We start from the raw sequence: 24,525 nt of genomic DNA on the forward strand, positions 1-24,525 counted from the left end.
TGGGTGTTACCTCTTTTTTTTGTTCATTAGTGGGTATTGTAAGTGCTTATCACACTCTTTGTTTTTCCGCATATTTCATTACATGGTATCAAAGCCTTGTGTATGCTCTTCTTCTTAATATAGCTAGTTGAGTAGTTATATATTATTGTTTTTTGTATCTCTTTGTTTGTCCTCTTGTAGTGATTAAATGGAAGGGGAACAAAAGATTGATCTCTCCTTCAAGCTCAATGACTCCAACTACATGATGTGGGCCGTCGTCATGGAGAACAACCTCAAAGGTAAAAAACTTTGGGGATACGTTATGGGCACCATTCCAGAACCACAACTCCAACTCACTAAGATGGATGGTGATCAAGAAAATGTCTTGAAGGAAATGCACGCATGAAGGCCATTGAAGATCACCAATCTAAAGTGGAAGATTTGGAAAGTAAGCATGCGAAGATTCTTGCTTGGTTCATGAACAATGTGGAGCTCAAGATTTGCGCAAACATTGCTAAGTTTTGGATGGCTAATGAAGCATGGTTCTTTATGAAAGGTATGTTTACTCAAAAAGACCTTGCTCGTCAATTCTTTCTCCAAGAAAAAATCCGGACTATCAAGGAAGGAGAAATGAGTGTAAGGGATTACTATAACACTCTTGGACCCTTATGGGATGAGCTATCTTTACTAGAACCAAAGTAGGTTTCTAGTGTGGATGTGGAACTAAGAAGAGAACAAATGAAAAAAGAACACTTTTTCCAATTTCTACATGGGCTTAGGCCCGAATATGAACAAGTTAGATCTTCCCTTCTTCATAGATCTAAGCCTCTTCCCTTGGAAGATGCCATAGCCGAAATATGTCAAGAAGAAACTCGTCTTGGCATGATTAAAGGATGAGTTGATGTTTTGGCCGTATCTAAACCCGACAACCATGTAAAAGCCTATAAGCCTCCACACTTTGGAAGGCAAAATAATTACAATGGCAACTATAGAAAAGCCATTTGCCATCATTGCCAAGAAGCGGGTCACATAAGACCTAATTGCCCTAAGTTGAATAAAGCACCTAAAAACAAGGTTGCCTCCATTGAAGAAGCTACTCAAAAGAAGGAGAAAACTATCAAAGGGAAGGAGTCTTTTTCTCTTGCTCAACTATCGGAAGCACTACAAACTCTACTCAAGATTCCATCAACCTCGGGTGCCGCCATAACTTCTTCCTCTCCTCCAGGTATGTCTTCTTGGATCCTTGATTCTGGAGCTTCCTTTCATATGACCCCTCTTGAAAATGAGCTTTCCGATTTGTGTAATAACTCTAAAAACTCCTATGTTTCAACTGCCGATGGTACATCTTTACAAGTAAAAAGTTTTGGAACCTTAAATTTTTCTAAAGATTTCTTTATGCCAAACGTGAGAGTGGTACCTCAACTTAATTTAAATCTCCTTTCTGTTGCTCAAATATGTGATCATGGATGTGAAATCTCCTTCTCAACTACGGATTGCTCTATACAGGATCTCCGATCCGGGAAGCAGATTGGGCAAGGCCATAGGAGGGGAGATTTTTATTACATGAGCAACTTGAAACTTCTCACTAACTCCTTTTGTAACTATGTCCAAGATAAAAATATTGAAATTTGGCATCAAAGACTTGGACATCCAAGTTTCTCAAAATGTACTCCTTTCCATTTGGAAAGAAATTTTGTAATGAGAAACATTTTGTTTGCAAGAGTTGTATTTTTGGCAAAATGAAATCCACCTCTTTTCCAAATGGAACTTTTATGTCCAAAAGACCTTTTGAGTTAGTCCGTTCGGACGTTTGGGGTCCTTCTCCGATCATGTCTAAAGGCGGATACTCCTATTACGTTACTTTCATTGATGACTACACTAGATATGTGTGGATCTACTTTCTGATGCAGAGCAGGCCCAGAACAACGATGCAGAGCAGGCCTGGGCATCACAGACTCAACAACACGCAGATGTTGTTTCGGATCCAGGTCCGGACCCGAGACCCGAATCCAGCTGAAGCCCTTCAAATAAGCTGCCAAGGGTTTCGTGAAAGGAGGAGAATATTTTCAGAATTGCAGCAGCCGTCTTTTCCTTCTTCAGCTGTTTTCTTTTTCCTTATTTTGTTGTTGTTTTCCTTTACAGTCTGGCGTCTATTGTTGTCAAACCCTTTTATTTTCTTCCTTTCCAAGCACTGCCAATCATTTTTCCTATTAGTTAATGATTTCTCTTTTCCTGTCAGCAATGTCAGTCTTTTAATAACACGTTACTCAGACCCATTGATCTTTTGTTTTTTTTTATTCATTACTCCCTGTTAGCAAACCCATTCTGTGGGCATTATTAGTGGATTCTTCCTTCAGATACGTAGTACTGGGTTCCTTGTTCCCAGTTTCTTATTTTTTTGTCATTGCTTCACGTGTTTCTACTTTATTCACGCTACACGACTGTGCATCGCACGAAGCCATCAGCGTCAACCCCTCTTCGCGTGACCATTGCGATTTCCCCTGTTCGTTGCATCAAGTGCAGTTCGCCTGTGTTATTTATTGTCACACGCCTGATCGTGCGTGGGAGAACTATAACAGTGTCATGCCTGTTACGTTGTAGCTTGTTTCCTGTGGCTGCATCGAGGAGCGGCAGCGGGAGCACCCGTTATCGTGAGAACATCGCCTCTGCACTGCATCACTTTCTCAATTTAAAATCCGAAGTCTTTGACTTCTTCAAAAAATTTCATATGATAGTCAAAAATCAATTTTCAAGTAATATCTCTGCTCTTAGATCCGATTCAGGTGGAGAATATCTATCAAATGAATTTCAAAATTATTTAGAAATAAATGTAATTTGTTATCAAAGATCGTGTTCTAGGACTCCTCAACAAAATGGTTTAGCCGAAAGAAAGCATAGACACTACATGGAACCACTAGGACACTCCTTATTTCCAAAGGAATTTCAAAGAGTTTTTGGGCCGAAGTCGCCTTAACCTCAACTTACTTGATAAATAGAATGATATCTTCATCCTTACAAAATAATCTCCATATGAAAAACTATTTGAAAGAACACCCGATTTCAATAGATTAAGAATTTTTGGGTGTAAATGTTTTGTCCTTACACATAAAAGAGACAAATTATCTTCTAAAGCTATTGAGTGTGTTTTCTTAGGATATAGAGAAAATCAAATGGGTTTTAGATGTTTTGATTTGAAAAATAATAAACTCTATGTATCCAAAGATGTAACTTTTTTGGAAAATGAAAATGGTTTTATGAAAACTAAAGATATTGACGAAAGTGAATATGCTTTCTTATTTGATCTTCTCTCCCAAGAAGATGAGACTGCTCAAGAAGAAGAAATCTCTAATGAGTCGTTGAATGACCTAGAGGATATTCCTCTTGACAATGTTGAAAATGAAAGTGATAGACCAATCCAAACCTATGTTAGGCGTGGTCAACAAGCTCAAATGAGCGCCTTAGAAAAATACTCTCAAGGATCCAACATAGAAGAAACCTCTTTAAGGAGATCCGGTCGAATCTCCAATCCTCCTAATAGGTTTGTTTCCTATGAGTCACTAACTCCAAGGTATAAAGCATGTCTAATTGCGTTGCACTCATTTCATGAACCTTCACACTATAATGAGGCCAAAAACATTCCCCAATGGGTTGAAGACATGAACTTAGAGCTTAATGCCCTTGAAAAGGCAAAAACTTGGGAAATAACTTCATTACCCACTGGAAAGAGATCGATTGGATGCAGACGGGTCTTCAAAATTAAAACTAAAAGTGATGGTTCATTAGAACACTATAAATCCCGACTAGTAGGAAAATTATATGCTCAGGAATACGGTATAGATTATGAAGAAACTTTTGCACCCGTAGCTAGGATGACCAGTGTTAGGACTCTTATCGTCGTTGCGTCAGTCAAAAAATGGCCTATCTATCAACTAGATGTTAAGAATGCATTCCTAAATGGTGAATTAAATGAAAAAGTTTACATGGATCATCCACCAGGAGTATGTATTGGTAAAAATAAAATTCTCAAACTTAAAAAGGCATTATATGGTTTGAAACAAGCCCCAAAGGCTTGGCATGATAGATTTAATAATGTAATGATAAGTTTGAATTTTCGTTCATGTTATACTGACACTGCTTTGTTTGTGAAAAGTGCAGGGTCTTTAGTAGTTATTTTACTACTTTATGTTGATGATATGATCATCACTGGAAGTGATGAGCAAGGAATTAATGATATTAAGAAAGTTTTGAAAGAAAATTTTGACATGTCTGACCTTGGTTTCTTAAGATATTTTTTAGGAATTGAAGTGGCGTACTTTCCTCAAGGGTACATTCTCTCTCAGATGAAACTTGTTGTTGACATTTGTTCCAAATCTGGTATCTCCGCTAATAAGAAGACAGAAACCCCTGAAGTCATCAATGCAAAGTTAAGGTTGGAAGATGGAACACTTCTCGAGGATCCTACTCCCTACCGGCAACTTGTTGGGTCTCTAACCTACTTATCCATCACTCGGCCAGACATAGCTCATGTCGTCCAATCTGTCAGTCGGTTTCAACATGCACCTACAACAGTGCACATGAGTGCAGTCTTAAGGATCGTCAGATATATCAAAAACACCATAACTAAGGGAGTTTTTCTTTCCTCCTCTTCATCACTCGATTTAATTGCTTATACTGATGCTGATTGGGAACGGAAATCCCAATGACCGAGTCTCAACTACGGGTTTTTATGTTTTCTTAGGTGACTATGATTTCTTGAAGATGCAAGAAGCAGCACAAAGTATCCTTGTCCTCAACAGAAGCGGAATATCGTGCTATGGCCACTACAACTATGGAACTTGTATGGCTAAGAAGTCTCCTCAGTGATATGGGCATTGTCATCTCTACTCCTTCGAAGATGTGTTGTGACAACAAAAGCGTAATTTATATTGCAGGCAATCACACCTTTCATGAGCGTACTAAGCATATTGAGATGGACTGCCACTACGTACGTGATGAATATTAAGAGGAACCATAACACTACCTTACGTCACATCCGAGTACCAGTTGGCGGACTTCTTCACTAAGGCCCTTGTTGCTCCTCGCTTTTTGTTTCTCCTTAACAAGCTTTCGGTTATATCCCCGTAAAGCTTGAGGGAGGGTGTTAAAATACATGTAATCCATATATATATCTGTTTATATATATATTGTCTAATATACCCAATAGTGGTATTTTAGTCATTTCACGAGTACCCGATAGGGGTACTTGTTTCTTTTCATTTATTTTTTGTAATTCTCTTTTTTATTTTTATTTTTTCTTTTTTTGCTCACTTAAAAGGGGCCCCACCATGGAGTCGATGGGGCCCCCAACGGTCACATTTGTGACCGTTGGGGGCTCCCAATGACTCCATGGAGAGCCCTTAGGTGGCTCTTCTTTTAAGGCCATAAGGCCATCCCTTCTCTCCTTTTGTGTATATATAGGGGTGAACCCCTCTTGTATTTTTTACTCTTGAGAGGTCTCTCTCTTTTTCAATAAGAGACATTTATATTTTTATGTTGTGTTGTCTCTTGTGGGTTTGAGTGTTACCTCTTTTGTTTGTTCATTAGTGGGTATTGTAAGTGCTTATCACACTCTTTGTTTTTCCGCATATTTCATTACACTTCGCTCCCAAAAATCAGAACACTGATCAAACACTCGAAGATGTACCATCTATCTTTTTCAAGGTAGAGATCAGAACAAAATGGGTTAGAAGGGCTATCTTTATTACAGAGATTATTTTAAGTGCCTTACACTGTATAGGCCAGAATGAGATTCAGTAACCCAAGTACCCGTTTTTAGGGTAATAACCAGAGTCATGTATGTGTACTTGACCCAATCAGTACTTGCTCTGTATATACCATCACTTCGCCAATGTGGCAGATCAATATCTTAAGTTTTTGTGTGTAGGCATGTTTTATTTATCAGATAGTGCTTTATTTCACATTTTGAGAGTTAATTTATTTCAATCTCGTACCCGATTCAATCCCAGGACAAAACTGTGTACCAGAAAGGTCTTTCAGAACCTTATCCTCTTTTGCGCCGCAACTATATTCTTTTTTATTCAGAGCAGACTGTTCTATTTTCAGCAGGGTTCTCTGAACCTAGAGCTCTATTCTTGAGCTAAGCAGAGATGTTATGCATGCTTCAAATATTTTATCTTCGCAAAGCGGATTATAAGCAGAAAGTATTATTTTATTCAAAATATATGCATGCATCTTTATAATATTTTAGAGTGATGCATATCAAAAACTACCATTTTATTCGAAACATAATGCTTATATTATTTTATTCGGAAGGGAACACCTATTTATTTTATTGAGATATAATCATTTTCCTCAAAGTATGGTACATACAAAAACTCTTATTTTATTTGAAATACGATTATTTTATTCCAAGTAGGATAGTACCAAAACTTATTATTTTATTTGAAATATATTTGTTTTATTCAAAGTATGACACATATAAAAAACTACTTTATTTGAAATTAAATGTGTATATATATAAGTTATTTTATTTGAAGCACCCTATATATATTGTATTCATGAGGCAAAAATGAATATGTCATGTGTAACAATTCGAATATAAGCGAACATATACGCTTCCAAAATATATTTAAATATTCAAAATTCACTCACATTTGGATAGAGCTTACCTCGTATAGTGCTTTGATAAGAGACGAAAAAATTCTCAAAAAATCCCAGGAAAAATTTCCTCCAATAAATTTCTGACGTGTGATGGCGATCAAATCAGTTTGATTTTGCTTTGAAGGAATCGGTAAGAGAATCGAAAAATGCAATAGACTTGGTCAAGATTGAATTGGGTAACGAATACGTCATCTATAACAATTCGAATATAAGCGAACATGTACGCTTTCAAAATATTTTTAAATATTCAAAATTCACTTGCATTTGGATAGAGCTTACCTCTTATAGTGCTTTGATAAGAGATGGAAAAATTTCCAAAAAATCTTGGGGGATTTTTCCTCTAATAAATTTTTGACATGTGATGGTGATGGTAGTGATAAAATCGGTTTGATTTTGCTTTGAAAGAACCGGTAAGAGAATCGGAAAATGTGAAAGACCGGGTCAAGGATTGAATTGGGTACGGGAAGAGGAAACTGGGTTGGTGCAAGGGCTGAAAGTTGCAGGGCTAAGGGGTGCAACCACCAGTTGTGGTGGTTGCTGGTGGTGCAGCCACCAAAATGAAGAGAAGAATGGAAGGTGATGGTGAGGATGGTGGAGGAGGAGAGGGAGTGAAGTAGGGAGTAATAGAGGGAGAGAAGTGAGGATGTGTTAATGGGTGTGTGTGTGTGGTTGAGCCCTTTAAATAGGGTTGGAGAGACCCCTTTGGTGTTGCCAAATGGCAACACCAAATGGGCCTTGTGAGTGTGCTACCCTTCACAAGTGTTGAGTGTTTATACAAGGGGCTCAAAACAGTTGACACCTTTTTGGGGTGAGAAAGTGGATCTTGGGTTGGGATCCATGACCCGGCCAGTTGAACTAGACTGGTCAAGCTACTTAGATATATTAATTGAGTAAACTTAGTTAATGTAACTAAGTTCCAACTTATGCATTTAAAGATATATATATATATATATATATATATATATATATATTCATTATTTTACTTTATTTTAAATTTTTTATCAAACCATAATTATAGTTGACTGGCTTAGTCAACCTGTGGATGGACAAATATGATCGTACTGTTCATAAATATCCCTGCAATATTTATAAAATGACTATTTTACCCTTGAAACTTGTCGAGCATGTTTTGAATGCATTACAACTCTGATATCAACGAAATTGAGATTGACTTTCTTAGAATTTCGATACGAACGAAATAATGTGTTCGAAACTTATAAAATAAATCTTAAAAAATATGATTTTTCCTTGAGGTTGTTGGGTGTGTTTTGCGAGCGTACGAGCTGCGATTTCGACGAAATCACTTTTGTTTTTCTCAAAATTTCGACGCAGTCGCAACCTTGCATTAAAAAATCATAGAATAGTTTGTCAAAAATATTCATTACCTTAGATATTTATATCCGAACAAAATCTTTGAAAAATTATTGGGTATTACACCAGTGCTATATCATCTGCAAAGAGCATACAGAAAGACACTTCTACTTAGATCAACGTTGTTAAAAATGCATCTTAAGGTGCAAAAAGTGCGCCTCGCCCCAAGGTGAGTCCCTTGCCTTAAGGCACATCTAAATGGCATATTGGGTCAAATGGGGGTCAAAGCCCCAATTTGTCCCAAATTAAGGAAGAAAGAGCGGGATGCCTTGACCCTAATTAGGGTCTCTCTCTCTCTCCCTCTCTCTTTGTCTCTCCATCTTAGTGTCTCTCTCATCTCTCACTCTCACTCTCTCTCATTGTTTCTCGTCTCTCTTTGCTCTCTCTCTCGGTGTTGCTCTGTCTCTCTTTGTCTTCCTCTTTCTTTTTTGTTAACTGACCCTTTGAGTTAGGTTATAGGCAAAATGAGTGGATTTTGAGGGTTTCATTTTAAGCATTTTTTTGGCATTTTTGCAATCTTTTGCTTTGTTTTAAGTAGATGCATATATGCATGCAAATATGTGTTGGCTGACCCTTTTGATGTAGTGTTTAGTGAAGATAAATGGATTTTAGGGCTCCAAATTAAGGGCTTGTGTGTGTTTGTTAATTTTTTGGCATTCCATTATGTGTGTGCATGCAAAAATGTGTGTGCCAATCTATGTCACAGGGACTCGGCCAACTGGGTGCTACACCCGCGTCGACGCAACGTGGGTGCGCGTGTGGCTAAGGTCAACCTGACCCTGAGTGCGTTGACCGCATCCAGGGTCATTTATGTCCAACTTTTGGACTATATATATATATATATATATATATATATATATATATTTGCCGCATCCCCGCACCCAAGTTTTTTGAAAGTGCCGCACCCCTGTACCTGCACCCATGTGACATAGGTGCCAATCCTTTTGATGTAGTGTTTGGTGAAGATAAATGTATTTTAGGGTTTTAAATTAGGGGCTTTTTTGTGTTTGTTAATATTCTGGCATTCTATTGCGTTTATACATGCAAAAATGTGTTGGCTGACCCTTTTGATATAGTGTTTGGTGAAGATACATGTTTTTAAGGGCTTTAAATTATGTCCTTTTAAGTGTTAAAAATTTGGCATTTATTTTTAGTGTTTCTTTTATTTATTTGTATTTTAGATATTTATTAAAGTTTTTTTTAAGTTTTCAATTTTTTTTGAGGCTTAGGCCTCATCTCAGTTTCTGGTGGAGCGTTTCACCATGCCTCAATGCTTTTCACAACATTACCTAGATATGGTATTTCATCCATAACTAAAGAAAAAAGGTATGGGCTTAAAGCAGACCCTTGTGTAACCTTAATTGGAAACACACACACACACTAATGATAGAACTGCTTGAAGTTATCAATTATGCTAGAATATTTTTTCTTACCTTGGTTATTACGAGATTGCCATTGGCAACTACGTTAAAGCGAATGATCTTTTTATGGTTCTTCCTGATGCTGTGATTAACAGTTTGCAAACAAGTGGTTGTTTTGGAACTTATGAAGTCATTTTAACAGAGATTCTACATTTCAGTCTGTCTATAGTTTAGTATCTGAAGACGACCAGAAAAAAGTTCCGGAATTTAAAAAATGTAGGGTTGCAAAATTCCCTTGAACAAATCATTGCAAAATGCAAAAGGTGGTCTTAAGTGTCCTTAGTTATCTCTTTGAAAATAGATAAACTTTAGTGGCACATGAAAAGTTGCTTTTCTTCTGTTTTAATTTACAAGTTTTAGTTTTTATCTGTTCCAGGCTGTCACAAGGACACTCCATTTTGCCCTCCGTACCCATGTTGACACACGTCAATACCTAGTCACGCCATTTTACCCTCCGTACATACAAGTTTGTATTCAATTTATAATTTATAATTATATTTTCAGTTTATAATTTTATATTTTCAGTATATAAGATATACTTTGGATATAGCATATATATTTAGATTATATTCAGTTTATTTTGAATTTATTTTGTATTTATGTGATATTTAATATATAGATTGCCGTGTCCCCGTACCTGCATTTTTTGAAATTGCCGTGTCGTACCCTCCGGACCCGCAGCTGTACCCATACCCATGTGACATACCTTCCAGGAATGGAAAAAGGACAAAAAAAACTGGCTTTGTCATGTACTATGTTAGTCTTACTAAACACCACGCTAGATTGTAGAGGATTGTCATGAGATAAAACCATCTAAAGATAGGTTTTGGTACACAATTTTAACTGAAGAATTGGAGTTCCACATTAACATAAATTGTTAGAGTAAGCTGAAATTGCAGATTGACTGGCTCTCCAATTACAATAAATTAGTTGAATGCAGACTTCAGATCAGAGTGAACAAAGATATAAGATAGAGTACACAGAAGCATTGCACATTAAATTACATTAGACTTCAAGCATCTAAAACACATTTTACTGAATTGTCTCCTTTCATGATAGGTTTATTAAATCAAATTAGGATTTTGCTAGTGCTTTTTTTTTCTTGTTTTGAAGTTTACCTTTTTCTAGTTCCTTGAAAGTTTCAGTTTTTTTTTTTGCTTTTTTATGCAGCAGGTAGTAGGAAGGTCCTTTTCTCTTTCGTTTTTAAGTTTAGTCTCATCCTATTCTGCCTTCTTTGTTCTCTAGGTGAAACAGATATTGGTCATGGTGTAAAAAGAAGGCGTGGAGAACCTGTACTATATGATCATCGACCTCTTCCATTAAGTGAAGATGACTACCTGCGAGTTTGTCAAATTCCAAAGAAGAAGGTGGTTGAACAAGATAAAATCGTTGTAGGAATAGCAACTTAAGACTGTAACTGGAATCTATGGATCTGATTGCTATTTGGAACTTAGACAATTTTGAAACCTTGTCTCGAGTCCGAATCATCAGCTGCATGAATTCCAGCAACTATTTCCAAGTGTGCTAAAGACTTGGCGGTCTTTGGTGAGCCACCCAGATAGGACCAAGTTGCACGATTTTTCAACATAAGTTGTATTCTAGTTTCCGACCTTTCATATCAGTGTTCTTATCATATAGGAGTATTTGTGTGATCCATAGGGTGCATGCTTTAGGGACCTTCCGGGTATTGTAGTAGGAGAAGATGGCACTGTTGCATGGGATCAAAAGATTAGGAGGATCACTTTGCCTTCAGGAAAACAGCTGGTAAGATGGTTTACTAATTCATCAAAATTGCTTGAATATGTTGCTATTTGTGCGTCCATGTGGGCATGCCTCGTCCTACAACTAGTCACTTTAGTGTAATTCCTGTTGCTACTAGGTTCCAGATTATGCCATGACCTATGGACATGGAAGATCTAAGAGGTGAGATCAGTCATTGTGCTTAGGTGCTCTGCTTTTGTCCCTTGTAATGCCTTTTGATGCCAGATTATCTGCAGGCCTTTTGGGCGATTATGGTGGGATGAGATAATATCCACCGTGTTAACCACTGCTGTGCCTCATGACCGGGTAAGGATGCATCTATTTTCTAGTTAAGAACAATATTGGGTAGTAAAAAATGATTCTGCAAAAATGTTCATTTTCTTTAGGCTATATTACATCCTGAGGAAGATAGGGTCCTCACTGTCCGCGAGATTGCGAGGCTGCAAGGTTTTCCAGATTGGTATAGATTTTGTGGCACTGTTAAAGAAAGGTATGCCATGTGTTGGAAGCTGTATGAGTCTAGCCTAAATGTTTAGATCCCTCACCTAACTGCCTGCTCCTGGAAAAGCTTTTTCACTGCGTCTCCATGTATCTCCCATTGTTTTTGTTGTCATTGCTGCCGTTATTCTTTTTTCTTGAATCTGCCGTGTATTGCAGATATACCCAGATTGGTAATGCAGTTGCAGTTCCTGTCTCTTGGGGGCTGGGGTATGCACTGGGTGTAGCGTACCAGAACCTGAGCAGCAATGAGCCTCTCATGACACTACCAACGAGATATCCTCGTGTTCTTCATTTATCCAAGACAGAACCGTCAAGATTTAGAAAGTAATTCTTTTTACTAATTATAATCTGTTTTAGATTGAAGCCGTATGCTTGGAATGTGACGAGTCATCCTTCCACACTAATAATAGATTTTAGCTAATCAGTGTGTAGCATTGAAAATAATCTGAAAGCAATTTAACACAGCTTGGACTGTTGAGCTGTATATTCGAAGTTCGATTTTCTTTTCTTTAAAATAAAAAATTTGGAAGGTGAAGAAACTATTTGACATGTTTGCTATTTGTGGCCAAAAGGGACTGCACGTAGACATGTGAGTATTTTTCTCAATTTTTTTTCACCTTTTTGTTGTTAATTCTAGAAATACCTTATTATGCACAATTGCAATGCAAGGTGGCAGAAATTGGAATGTAAATCCTATTTCTTTTCCCAACCGCCAACCCTTTTTAAGGGTTTGTTTGGAAGTGCGAGAAAATTTCATAGGAAGAAAATTACACATCAGAAGTTTTTGTGAAATTTCTGACTGGGGACCGTCGAATCAACGGAAGAGGTACGCCATCCAAACCACTTTTGAAAATAGATTTTAAAAATATTTTTTGGCAAATATGATTGTACAGATGTGATCTCATGATAAAAAAACCTAAGAACCAGTTGTACCAAATTTCTTTGAAAAATGACTGTGCAGTCCTATAAAATTAGTGTTTTTTTTTGCGAAAACACAAATATGCCAAAATTCTCCTTATGTTCGAAACCATTGGTTCTTGACTTTTTAGGATTATTTTACCATTCATAATGTATTTGTGCAGAATTTTTTACCACATATTTTGAGAACTTTTGAATATAGTTAAAATTATTGAGGAGATTCATAATATATTTGTACAGACATTTTTACGTTTGCACATTTGTTGTGAACCTTCTAATGTGATTAAAATCACTCGAAGAGATTCACAGTTGGCCCCCTTGGTTGTAGTCACTCCCATATGGTGGAGAGAAGCTCCTACTAGTTGGCAGACCATAACCACGCATATGTCCTTGTCCAGTGGGAGCAAAATTTCTTGGTGGTGGTGGGTAATTTTGTCCTCCACCTTGCATGGAGTTTGGTTGATTACCGCTGGGAGCAAAGTTCCTTGGTGGTGGTGGTGGGTGATTCTGTCCTCCACCTTGCACGGAATTTTGTTGATTACCATTGGGAGCAAAGTTCCTTGGTGGTGATGGATAATCATGTCTTACACCTTGCATGACGTTCTGGTAATCACCACCGGGAGAAAAGTTTCTTGGTGGTGGTGGATAATCCTGTCTTCCACCTTGTGTAGCACTTAGATCCCGTCTCTCAAATTGAGCAGGGTCTTGCTGCTGCATCGGTTCTCTTTGCCTGTCATACAGTGGCCTGTCATAGTTCCTGTTCTGATCATTATACCTCCCTTGTGAAACTGGTGGAGGTCTAGGAATGCTGGTCCCATTGACAATATCATGCATAATAATAGTTAAATAAGTTAAGACACCAATCATTTGGTGATACAATGTTGGATCATCTAGGTGTCCCATCATCAATCTTCATCTTGGCATTAATAACTTCAAGTGTGTCCATTATTTTTTCTTTAGTAATGAGTGACTTGTCAATGATATTATTAGCAAACTTGGTTTGAGAAAGCAAATATCCCTTTAAGAGAGTAGGCAACCTCAATTTTTAGAAAAAATTTAAGAAATACAAGATCAATCATTTCAAAATATTTTTTAAGAATACACTTAGTATACTTTATTTCCTATTTGTCTTCACCTATAATGATCATATCATGAACATAAAGAAGAAAAATAGCAATCCCTGCATCAGATTTCTTAGTAGACATGGTAGTAACATAACAAGATTTAAAACTAAGCATCAATATAACAAAACGAAAATAGTCATGCTAGGCTTTGGTGTCTGTTCAAACCATAAAAAACCTTTCTCAATCAAAACATCTTACTATAAGATACTTCATATCCAGTAGGTGAATCCTTATAAACTTCTTTTAAATCTTAATTTAAAAATGTATTTTTTACATTCATTTGGTAGATAGGTTAACTTTTAAAAGCAACAACAATAAAGATCCTAACCGAAGTCATCCTACCTACTGGTGCAAATGTCTCATTATAGTCTATCCCGTATTCTTGTGCATGCCTTTTGACATATAACTTGGCCTTGTTTTTTTTAAGGTTTTTCATCACTCTTAGTTTTGACTTTATACGTCCATCTACTACCTATAGTTTTGTTACTTTTAGGTTAGTCGGATATTTTTCAAGTCATAGATTTCTCGAGTGCTCCTAATTTTTCATTCATAGCTTTTATCCATTTGGGATATTTCTTTGTTTGTTTATATGTGGCAAATTTAAAATATGACAAAATTTTAGCTAGTCAAGCCCTATATTGTGGTGAAAAAAATTCATATGAAACAAATCTATCAGGAGGTTTAGAAGTCCTATCATATCTCCTAACTCCTTCTGATTGTTGATTTTGTAAAGTATTTTTCTAAAGCATTTGGTTGACTATTATTTTTACATCTTCTATATTGAATACATTAGGTCCTTCAATTTCAATGTTTTTACCATATTGATTTGATTGAGGCTCTTCATCTCTATTATTCTTAAATAGAGAATCATCCCCACTTTGATGTAATAATTCAAGCAAAAAAGAATACTCAAAGTCTTGCTTAGGCACACTTTGAAAGAAATTTTTGTTTTCCAAAAAGTAAACATTCTTGGATATATATAGTTTGTCTTTTTTGAAATCAAAACAATTTACACCCTTTTTGAGTCTCCCCTTATCTAAAGAAAACACAGGGTATGGCTTTAGGAGAGAATATTATTTTTGTTGGTGAGAACAAAACACTTACATCCAAAAGGTCTTAGTCTAAGACAATCAAAAGATATTTTAAAAAGTTTTTTATAAGGAAAAATATTTTGAAGCTTAAAAGATGAAAGTGAGTTGATGAGATGTACAATTGTCAAATAGGATTCAACCCAAAAATGTTTTGGAACATCTTTTGAAATTAAAAGAGTTCTAGTAGTTTCAATTACGTGTCTATGTTTTCTCTTTCCTAATCTGTTTTGTTGATGAGTAAAGTATATGATTTTTGGTGAATAATTTCATTATTTTTAAAAGTTTTGAAATCATTTGACATAAATTCTCCCCGAGCGAAATATATAAATTTTGGTCTTAAATGAATTTTTAATAAGGTTATGATATTTTTTAAAGTTATCAAAAACTTTATTTTTGTTTATAAGATAGTATATCCACGAGAATCTTATATAATCATCAACGAATATCACATAATGAGATAAACCACATTTAAATAAAATGTGAGAAAGTCTCCATGCATCCAAGTGCACTAATTCAAATGGTTTAGAAGAGAAGGTTCTTTTAAAAAAAGGAAAGAACCTTCATTTTGCCAAAAACACAATCCTCACAATTGAATTTTTCATTACAAAATTTGTTCAAATGGGGTACATGAGATAATTTTGATAAACTAAGATGTCTCAATCTTTGATGTCATAAAGTTAAGTTTACATTTTTAACATTATAATAAAAATTGTTTTTTGAAAGAAGAATATGATCTATGTAGTAAAGGTCTCATTCTCTATGTCTTTCCCCAATCTGCTTTCTAGACTAAGATCATGCACAAAATACTTTTTGGATAAGGAGACACTACACCAATGGTCAGTAATTTATGCAACAAAAAAGAATTAAATTTAGTTTTGGAACAAGTCTAACTTTTAGAATAGAGAATTTTGAAGTATATTGAAAAGTTTCAATGCTTTTTATGCTAATAGAGAATCCATCGGCACTAAAAACATTACTTTATGTTGAATTAATGCGACACTCGAGAAACAAAGAGAAATGTGGAGTCATATGAAATGAGGCTCTAGAATTCAAAAGCCAAGAAACATTATTGAAATGTGAAGATGTAGATACTGTATCATCAAAAAGAGAGAAAGAGGAGTTCTTGATTAGTGGATGAATGACCTCCATGATTTGAGAGAATATGGTTTTAATAGATTTTTAATCTTCATTGATCCCACTTCTTTCTTCATGAGATGCTCCTATAGATTCTACATTTTTTTCTTATCTTCCTTTGAATTTGGGATAATATGATCTATTATGGCCCGGTTCTCCACAATTATGATAAGTCAATATAGTTCCTTTCTTGTCATCATATCTAGACTTCCGATAGTAAGGTTTTGAAAAATATGGTGGTTTATAAACATCTGTATTGGCACCCGGTCTTGAGATAGTCAATACATTATTCTGTCTCCTTAGAATTAGATATAAATCTTGATCTTGTTTCTTTTATGCATACTTGAGTCAAAACTTCACGTAAGGGAAAACATTTTTTTCTATGAATAATATTGACTCAAACTTGTTTACATTCGGGTCTAAGACCTCTAAAGAATTAGAATAATTGTTCCTTATGTTTGTATTTCTTCAATTCTTGAGCATTATTAAGAGTTCTCCATATAGGCTCAAGTTTGACTAATTGATCCCAAATCCTCTTATGGGTACTATAATATTCTCTCACGGTTTTGTGTTCTTGTTTGTAATTTATGTATTTTATCCTTGAAATCCCACTTATGAGGTACATCTTTTGGGGGATATGTTTGTTTAACATATTCTCAAGCCTCATCGGCTCTTTCAAATTCAAGTATGTTGAAACATGGTTCCTCAAGCATATTATTCATGAAGAGAGAGTATTTTGGCACGACTACTTTCCACTATTTATAGGTTTTTTTATATTCAATCATAGCCTTTTCTCTATCAATTCCTTTAAGATTCTCTTTCTTGGATTCACCATTTTCTTCAATAACTATTTTTGTGATAATTGATTGTGGTTTCAATGTGGAACGATCAACAAATTGCCACATATCTATTCTCTTATGAATTCTCTTAATCGCCACAACCCACATATTGTATTTTTTTTCATCTAATTTGATGAGAACAACTATTACAACTTCTCTATTGGCCATAGTGAAGAGGAGAAAGAGTGGTAAGAGTGAGAGATAAGAAGAAGAGGTGATGCTTCAAGTTGATGTAGATATGCTTTAGGCTTCTTTGCAGGTTTCGAGCTTCCAACACCTTCTTTCAACACCTTTTCTTTATGAGTCTACATGTGATAACCTAACAAAAATTTGAGCTATTTTTTTAATATAGAAAAAGATTTGGCTATTTTAGAACACAACGGAAGGAATACTATTCAAAAAAGTTTTCTTTTGAAACCAACTAAATGATAAAAAAACTCATTTATAACAAGAGAATTCTTTGTACAACAGAAAATACAAAACAATTTCATTCATTGAATATTCAAAGTTTCATATAAAAGTTCAATGAAGTATAGGATGTTTATAAAATCCATCATTTCTAAATTCAATGTTCACTAAATCAAAACTTGGTAAACAACTAATACTATTTACAAAAATATACCCAACATAGGATAATAATACAAAAAGAATACAAGGGTCTAAATACACAATTGACCCAATATACAAAACAATCCAAAATACAATTGTGGTCCCAAAAATATAAGAGTATAGAATTAGCTCTAGGAGTGTCTGAATCCTGAACATCCATCAACCTCAACGTGAGCCTTCCCACGAGTACCTGAAAGGAGAAAAAGAAGTAGGGTTGAGATTAACCACCTGTCTCAGAAGGAACAAAACCACCCATCCCACAATAGTGGACACAAATAGGTCATTGGTCGAACTAGATTCTAAATAAGTTCTTGGCTCAACATGAGTTCAAACTCCTGACTCCCTGCGAGAATGACTTGACTCAACCTCCAACTAAGAGATTGATCACACGTGCATATCCTATATGCATGAACATGTTTTATTGATCTTTTATTTATCTTATTCTTTTGCTCTCTACATGATGCATTACATTTACTGTTTTATTTTTTATTTTATTCTCCACGGGTGCACCACTGCTCGAGCCGTTGTAGGCTCATCGATCTACTTGGTGTATTTTCACACACGTGTTTTTTTCATATTTTATTATTATCTTCCAAGATCATCCAGATTCATCAACACCAAGAGTCCAGAACTCTTTGTCAAGACATTCATTTTCTTGAAAAGTTGTAGTGCATTATGACTAGCGTACGTAGTCAAGACCTCCAACTAAAAGTTCTCGTTCACTAAGCCACCATGGTTGGGGACTGGTCCACCGTCAATGACCAGGATGGGGCCTATTAGAAACTGCCACCACCTCCAACTCGACATCCTTGGAGTTAGTGCTAACTCACTCAATGGGCTGAGTTCCTTTATAGGTCACCCCAATCTTTCAAGGCATGACTTTTAATTTTTGTGTAACTTGTTTCATATTTACTTATCATACATTATAAATTTAGTTCTTATAATAACCATTGGGTACACAGGGCCTTGCCCAACAAGTTTCCTTAAGTTCTTTACTTATGAGATTCTTAATTTCTTGTACCAACACTTAGTTGCATACTTGGGGCCACCATTGTGCTTTAACATGTTCTTTCTATGCCTTACCATCATCCACATTAAGCTCACACTTGGGCATATATTATCTCCCAAGGTGTAATCTAATTATAAGAGGTAAATTCATGAAACTGACCCTTTTATGAACTTCATAACTAATATGTAGTCACCTTAGACCTACATATCTCTAATCATTTAGAAAGTGAACTTAATTACACAAGTTAGTGCTATATTACATTATTCAACACAAGGTTATTATATCATGTATAACATCATTAATCCTAATAACTACATGTATGCATACTGGCCTAACTTAATCACATACATGTTCACACACACACACACACACACACACATATATATATATATATATATACATATATATATGTATGATTGTATGTATGTATTTTTTTAACAAGAAACATGCTCATAATACATCTGCATACTAGGTTCAAACATACTGGGAACATGCAACATGCTAAACAAATTTAAAGATCATTTATTCATGAGAATCTGATTTAGTGTCTCAAGATGATTCAGGTCCCTCCTTGAACTATCAAACTCAATTGATGCATAAAACCCTTCATCACATCACACACATGTTCCTTAACGTATTTTAGGGTTGATTCATGCATTACCCAGGCTAAACAACCTTCATCCGGGTTTAAAATACCAAAATCATGAAATCAGGTGCAAATGAGTTGACTCTATCAACTCTGGGGTCGACTCTTCATGAACAAAAAAATATTCTTTTCAGCAACGGTCGACTCACACCTCGCCAGGGTCGACTCTCTCTGAAACAAAAAGCCATTTTACTCAGCAGAGACGACTCTCAACTCTCAAAGATCGACTCTTTCTAAAACATAAGCTATTTTGTTCCAAAAAGAGACTGACTCACACCTTTTAGGAGTAGACTTTGTTAAAAGCAGAGGTTGACCCTTAGGAAGCAGGAGTTGACTCCAAGAGTCAACACTTGAACCTAGAATGTCGACAACCAAGAACAAGAGTCGACCCTTTGGTCTACCCTACACTTGTGAACCAACAAGGGTCATCCCTGAACTGCCAAAGTCAATTCCTTTGATTCACAGTCTTAGGTGCTTTCCCAAAACAGAGAGTACAAAAATAACATAATTCAAAACATGACAAGGTACATACATACTAAATTTTCAACAGACATATATATACATCTTGATGCATTAAAGATAACATAAATCATTTCAAAATATACATAATAAATCTGCATGTTTTCTAGATTCAGCAAAAGCTTTTGAAAAGCACACTAATTTGGCAATTATTCTAAAACCTGGAAACTTTCTCAAGAACACATATACATATGTAAGGCTATAAGATTTCAGAAAGCATTTTCAAAAGTATATGTAAATTCGAAACCTTCAAGAATACAAAATCACTTCTAAAGTATTTTGAAATCCAATCTTTCAAGAATATCAAAATCATTTTCACAACACAAGCTTTGGCAAAACTTTAAAGAAAATATGAGTTTCTTTTTCTAAAATCACATGCTCATAGATTGACAAACAAAAACCCAAATGTATTTTATCTAAAACTGGGGTCAAAGAGTTGAAGAAATACTATTTAAGACATTGGAGTCCATGGACACAGTGCAAGGAACAATCCAAACACTTTAGGTTCAACCCAAGACTTAGCAAGAATCGACCCAAACACTTTAGGGTCAACCCAAGACTCAGCAAAAGTTGACTCCTACAATCAGGGGTCGACCCTCATGGGTTTGGGTGAACACCATAGCTCGACAAGAGTCGACCCTTAAAGCTCAAGGGTTGACCCTCATGGGTATGCTCAACATACACACACAAGCATTGCAAATGGTCGACTCTTCAAAAGCAAGGTCGACCCTTCAAAAGAAAGGGTCAACCCTCGGGCCTCAGAAACATAAAACAAAATAGAAAGGGAACTCTTGAAAAGCAAAGGTCAACCCTTACTGGCTCAGGTTCTTGCAACACACCCTGAGAGTTAACTCTCCAAAATCGAGGGTCAACCCTTGGGCTACCTTAAATCACCTGAACATGTAGGGAGTTGACTCCTGCAGAGCAAGGGTCAACTCCTATGTTCTCAAAACCCTCAACAATATATCAAAAACTTGATTTTTTGTAAACACAATGCCCAAAAATCTCTCATAACATGTTTACAAAACATCCATGCCTTCATCCAACATGCAAATCATACAAAAATAACATCTTCCAGCATGCTCATTCATATAAAACAAATCCTTTCAACACTCTCAACAATTCATATATTTTCTGAAATATTTCAACATATAAATATTTAGAAAAATAATGGCTCAGTTATGAGCATCCTTCACTGATATCATGTACGCATGATACACATTTCATGATTTCACAAATGCATTCACACACAACAAAACATAGTTCGTGCCTATGCATGCCACTATCGCAAGAGGAAAGTCGAGCTCCTGCCTTTGCTCGCTGTTCTGACAAGTATAAGTCCACATAACGCGATAAATCATACACTCCTGACCCGTGCAATGCCCACTATGTTGTAACATGTCCTCCGCCTTGAGGACACCCAAAAAAGGAAAAACAAAGGAGAAAAATGAGAAAAGAAACGAGAAAAGAAGTGGAAGAAGACAATGACAGAGAAGGAGAGGGCCAACTTACCTTGGTTGGTCCTTGAGCATCCACTATGCAACTCCACTCCAGCTCTACCAAATTGCAATGTCCTCCACAACTCCACCACGCAGCTACGAGGAGAAGAGGATGGATGAAAGAGGAAGAAGCACTCCAACAACTCCAACAATGAATGGAGAGAGAATGACTATGGAATGAGAGAGAAGGGAGGGAAATGAGAGATTGTAGATTCGTGAAAGGAGTTGAGAGACATTGGGCCTCTTAAAAAGAAATGAACTGGGTTGGATCCTAAATTAGATCCACTAAAACCCAATTTGAAATCTAACTAGAAAGGGCTTTTTGGTCCCTAGTTAGCCCTCTATTAGGCTAACTAGATCCAAAGCCTAGTTGCCCTAACCAAGTCGTTTAAGGAGCTCAGCCATGTGGTTGAGTTCTACTGATCTTGGCAGGTCTGAATTGCTGGGGTTGGCTAAGCTGGGTGGCTACTTAATCTCTCAAAAGATTAAAATACCCTTGCATGCAAAATGATGCCAAATTGGTCCCCTATACCCATTTTCACCCTTGGTCAACTTCTAGAATAACAAACATGCTATTAGTCAAATAAAAAATGGGTCAACTATGACCCTTATGCAGTTGACTGGCTAAGTCAACATAAAAATAGATGACAATGTCCCTCGGGTCCAAAATATCGCCCACCGTAACTCTCTCAAAATGACTAAAATACCTTCATAACTTGTTAGGCTCGCCCCGAACTCAAATCAACTCTGTTTTCTATGAAACGAAGAACTTTCTCTTCAAAATTTCAATATGAACGCAATTGTAAACTCAAAATTCATGAATAATGCCTAAAAAATTCTATTATTCTGAAATTATAAAAATTAAGAAAAACCTCAAAACATTTCAGATATTACACCACACACCTTTAAGAACTTCAAGGTCCGACACCATATAATGAAACAACAAGTGCTCTACAACAATGCCTCAAAGAGGCTACAAATGTGTACACACAATACAAATGCCACTTATAGGCAAAATACATAAACCTTTCAAAAGAGAGAAAGAACGCCAAGTATAAAAAAACATATTATTTCAAATATGCTTAAGAAAACATAGTTCAAAGGAGAGGCTAACAACCCCTTTTATGCACACAAGAGGATTCATTGGGGAGCTCCCCAACGGTCACATTTGTGACCGTTGGAGAGCCCCAACATCTATGGTCATATTGACCATAGAGCCTCTAACTATTTAGGGAATTTATAAATATAAAAAATTAAAAATAAACCTCAAAAGCTGTTGACCCCTATTATCCTTATTACATGTATAAAATGACCACAATCATCCTATTCAAATACCCAAATTACAAGACCTAATATATATATATATATATATATATATATATATATATATATATATATATATATATATACTGCGATATGGTTAAAATCATCGAAAAGATTCACAATATATTTGTGTGAATTTTTTCACATTTGCACAAAATATGTTTCATTGAGGAGATTCACAATATATTTGTATGAACTTTTTCATGTTTGCACAAATATGTTGTGAACTTTCAAATATAGTTAAAATCAAATTAAGAAAATTCACTATATATTTATGCGAACTTTCTCACATTCACATAAATATATTGTGAATCTTCATATATGGTTAAAATCAAAATTGGGAGATTTGCAACATATTTGTGCAAACTTTGCACAAATATGTTGTGAACCCTTGACTATGGTTAAAATCACTGAGAAGATTCACAACATATTTGTGTGAATCTACTCACGTTCGATCAAATATGTTCTCAACATTTAAATATGGTTAAAATCATCAAAGAAATTGGCAACATATTTACAATGACCTCCTCACACTAGCACAAATATGCTATGAATATTTGAATATGGTTAAAATCATCAAGAAGATTCACAACATAGTCGGAAAAAAACACAAGTATTTATGAGTATGAAATCATAATTATAAGATGTTAAAATATTTTGTGTGAATGTTAAAAGGTCTATGTAAATTTCTTAGTTTGATTTTAATTTTCAGAAGTTTGCAAGATATCTGTACAGATGTTGGTAGGTTCACATAAATACTATACGAAACTTCTTTGATTGATTCTAATATTTTGTAAGTTGGCAAGATATTTGTATGAAGGTCGGCGGACCCACGTAAATAACATGTGAATATCTTTAGTTTGATTTTAACCATATTTGAAAGTTTGTAATATATTTCTCCAAATGTGAAAAGTTCGCACACATATGTTGTGAATTTTTTTGGGTGATTTTAATTATAGTCGGAGGTTTACAACATATTTATGCAAATATAAGGAGGTTCTCACAAATATGTTGTGAAAAGGTTCACAACATATTTGTGCGAATATAAGTAGGTCTGCTCAAATATATTGTGAATATTCTTGATGATTTTAACCATATTCATAAGTTCACAACATATTTGTGCTAATGTGAGGAGGTTCGTGCAAGTATATTGTGATTTTTCTCGTTAGTTTTAACCATATTCAGAGGTTCACAATGTATTTGTGCGAACGTTGGGAGGTCCATTCAAATATGTTGTGAATCACTTCAATAATTTTAATTATATTTAGAGGTTCACAACATATTTGTGCAAACGTGGGGAGGTCCATACAAATATATCACAAATCTTCTCGGTGATTTTATCCATATTCGAAGGTATGCAACATGTTTGTGTGAACATTAGAAGGTCCTCGTAAATATGTTATGAATCTCCTCGGTAATTTTAATTATACTTGGAGGTTCACAGTATTTGTGCTAATGTTTAAGAGGTTCACACAAAAATGCTGTGAAGGATCAAATTGTCCTAAAAAGTTGAGAATCAATTATTTTTGACATTGGGGAGGATTTTAGAATACATATTTGTTGGTTTTTGCTAGAACACGCCATTTTTATAGGACAGTAGTTTCATTTTTAGTTTTTTAGATGTCTAGGTAGGATTTTATAATGTGCTAAAGATCAGTCGTTTAAAATTTTTGAAGTTTTCTTGATAAAAATAAATCTATGCATAAAAAAAGTTCACAATAAGAGTAAGTCTTAGTTTTTTTAATCATGAATATCATATTCATGAGGTCGGATTTGCCAGAAAATGTTTTTAAATATGATTTTAAAAGTGGCTTGTACGGGTTGTACCTTTCTTTAGTCGGACGGTCTCCCTTCCCCACGTGTGTGTACTGTAACGAACTAAAAGTGGATGGTGACAAATTTGGAATAAATTTCTTTTTGAAAGGCAGCCCCTTACCAGTTATATAACTATACCATTAGGTTTTGAACCTGCAACGTCAACACAAGGTGACGTGCACTAGCTGCTCCTACCAGACAATTGGAGCACCGGTTGGTGGCAAATTTTGAATAATTGTTCAGTAAAAAATGTGATAAAAAACACCGGAATAAACAATAATAAAACTTATGAAACCTAAAATGCAA

General features: G+C 35.5%; 1 protein-coding gene across 2 annotated transcripts in view; it reads left to right on the forward strand.

Moving 5' to 3' along the window:
• The window catches only part of LOC149819071 (DNA (cytosine-5)-methyltransferase CMT2-like), a 46,240-nt gene extending 34,005 nt beyond the window's left edge, over positions 1 to 12,235 (forward strand). For both annotated transcript variants that reach the window (XM_089986034.1, XM_089986035.1), the window contains exons 16-21: positions 10,677 to 10,798; positions 11,091 to 11,195; positions 11,311 to 11,354; positions 11,429 to 11,498; positions 11,579 to 11,682; positions 11,850 to 12,235. In XM_089986034.1, the coding sequence (XP_089842160.1) occupies positions 10,677 to 10,798; positions 11,091 to 11,195; positions 11,311 to 11,354; positions 11,429 to 11,498; positions 11,579 to 11,682; positions 11,850 to 12,021 (617 nt within the window). In that variant the 3' untranslated portion in view covers positions 12,022 to 12,235. The remainder of the gene's footprint in view (positions 1 to 10,676; positions 10,799 to 11,090; positions 11,196 to 11,310; positions 11,355 to 11,428; positions 11,499 to 11,578; positions 11,683 to 11,849) is intronic.
• The last annotated feature ends 12,290 nt before the right edge of the window (positions 12,236 to 24,525 follow it).

Source organism: Nuphar pumila, chromosome 13, assembly GCF_984573655.1.
Source record: "Nuphar pumila chromosome 13, dmNupPumi1.hap1.1, whole genome shotgun sequence".
Taxonomy (NCBI): Eukaryota; Viridiplantae; Streptophyta; class Magnoliopsida; order Nymphaeales; family Nymphaeaceae; genus Nuphar; species Nuphar pumila.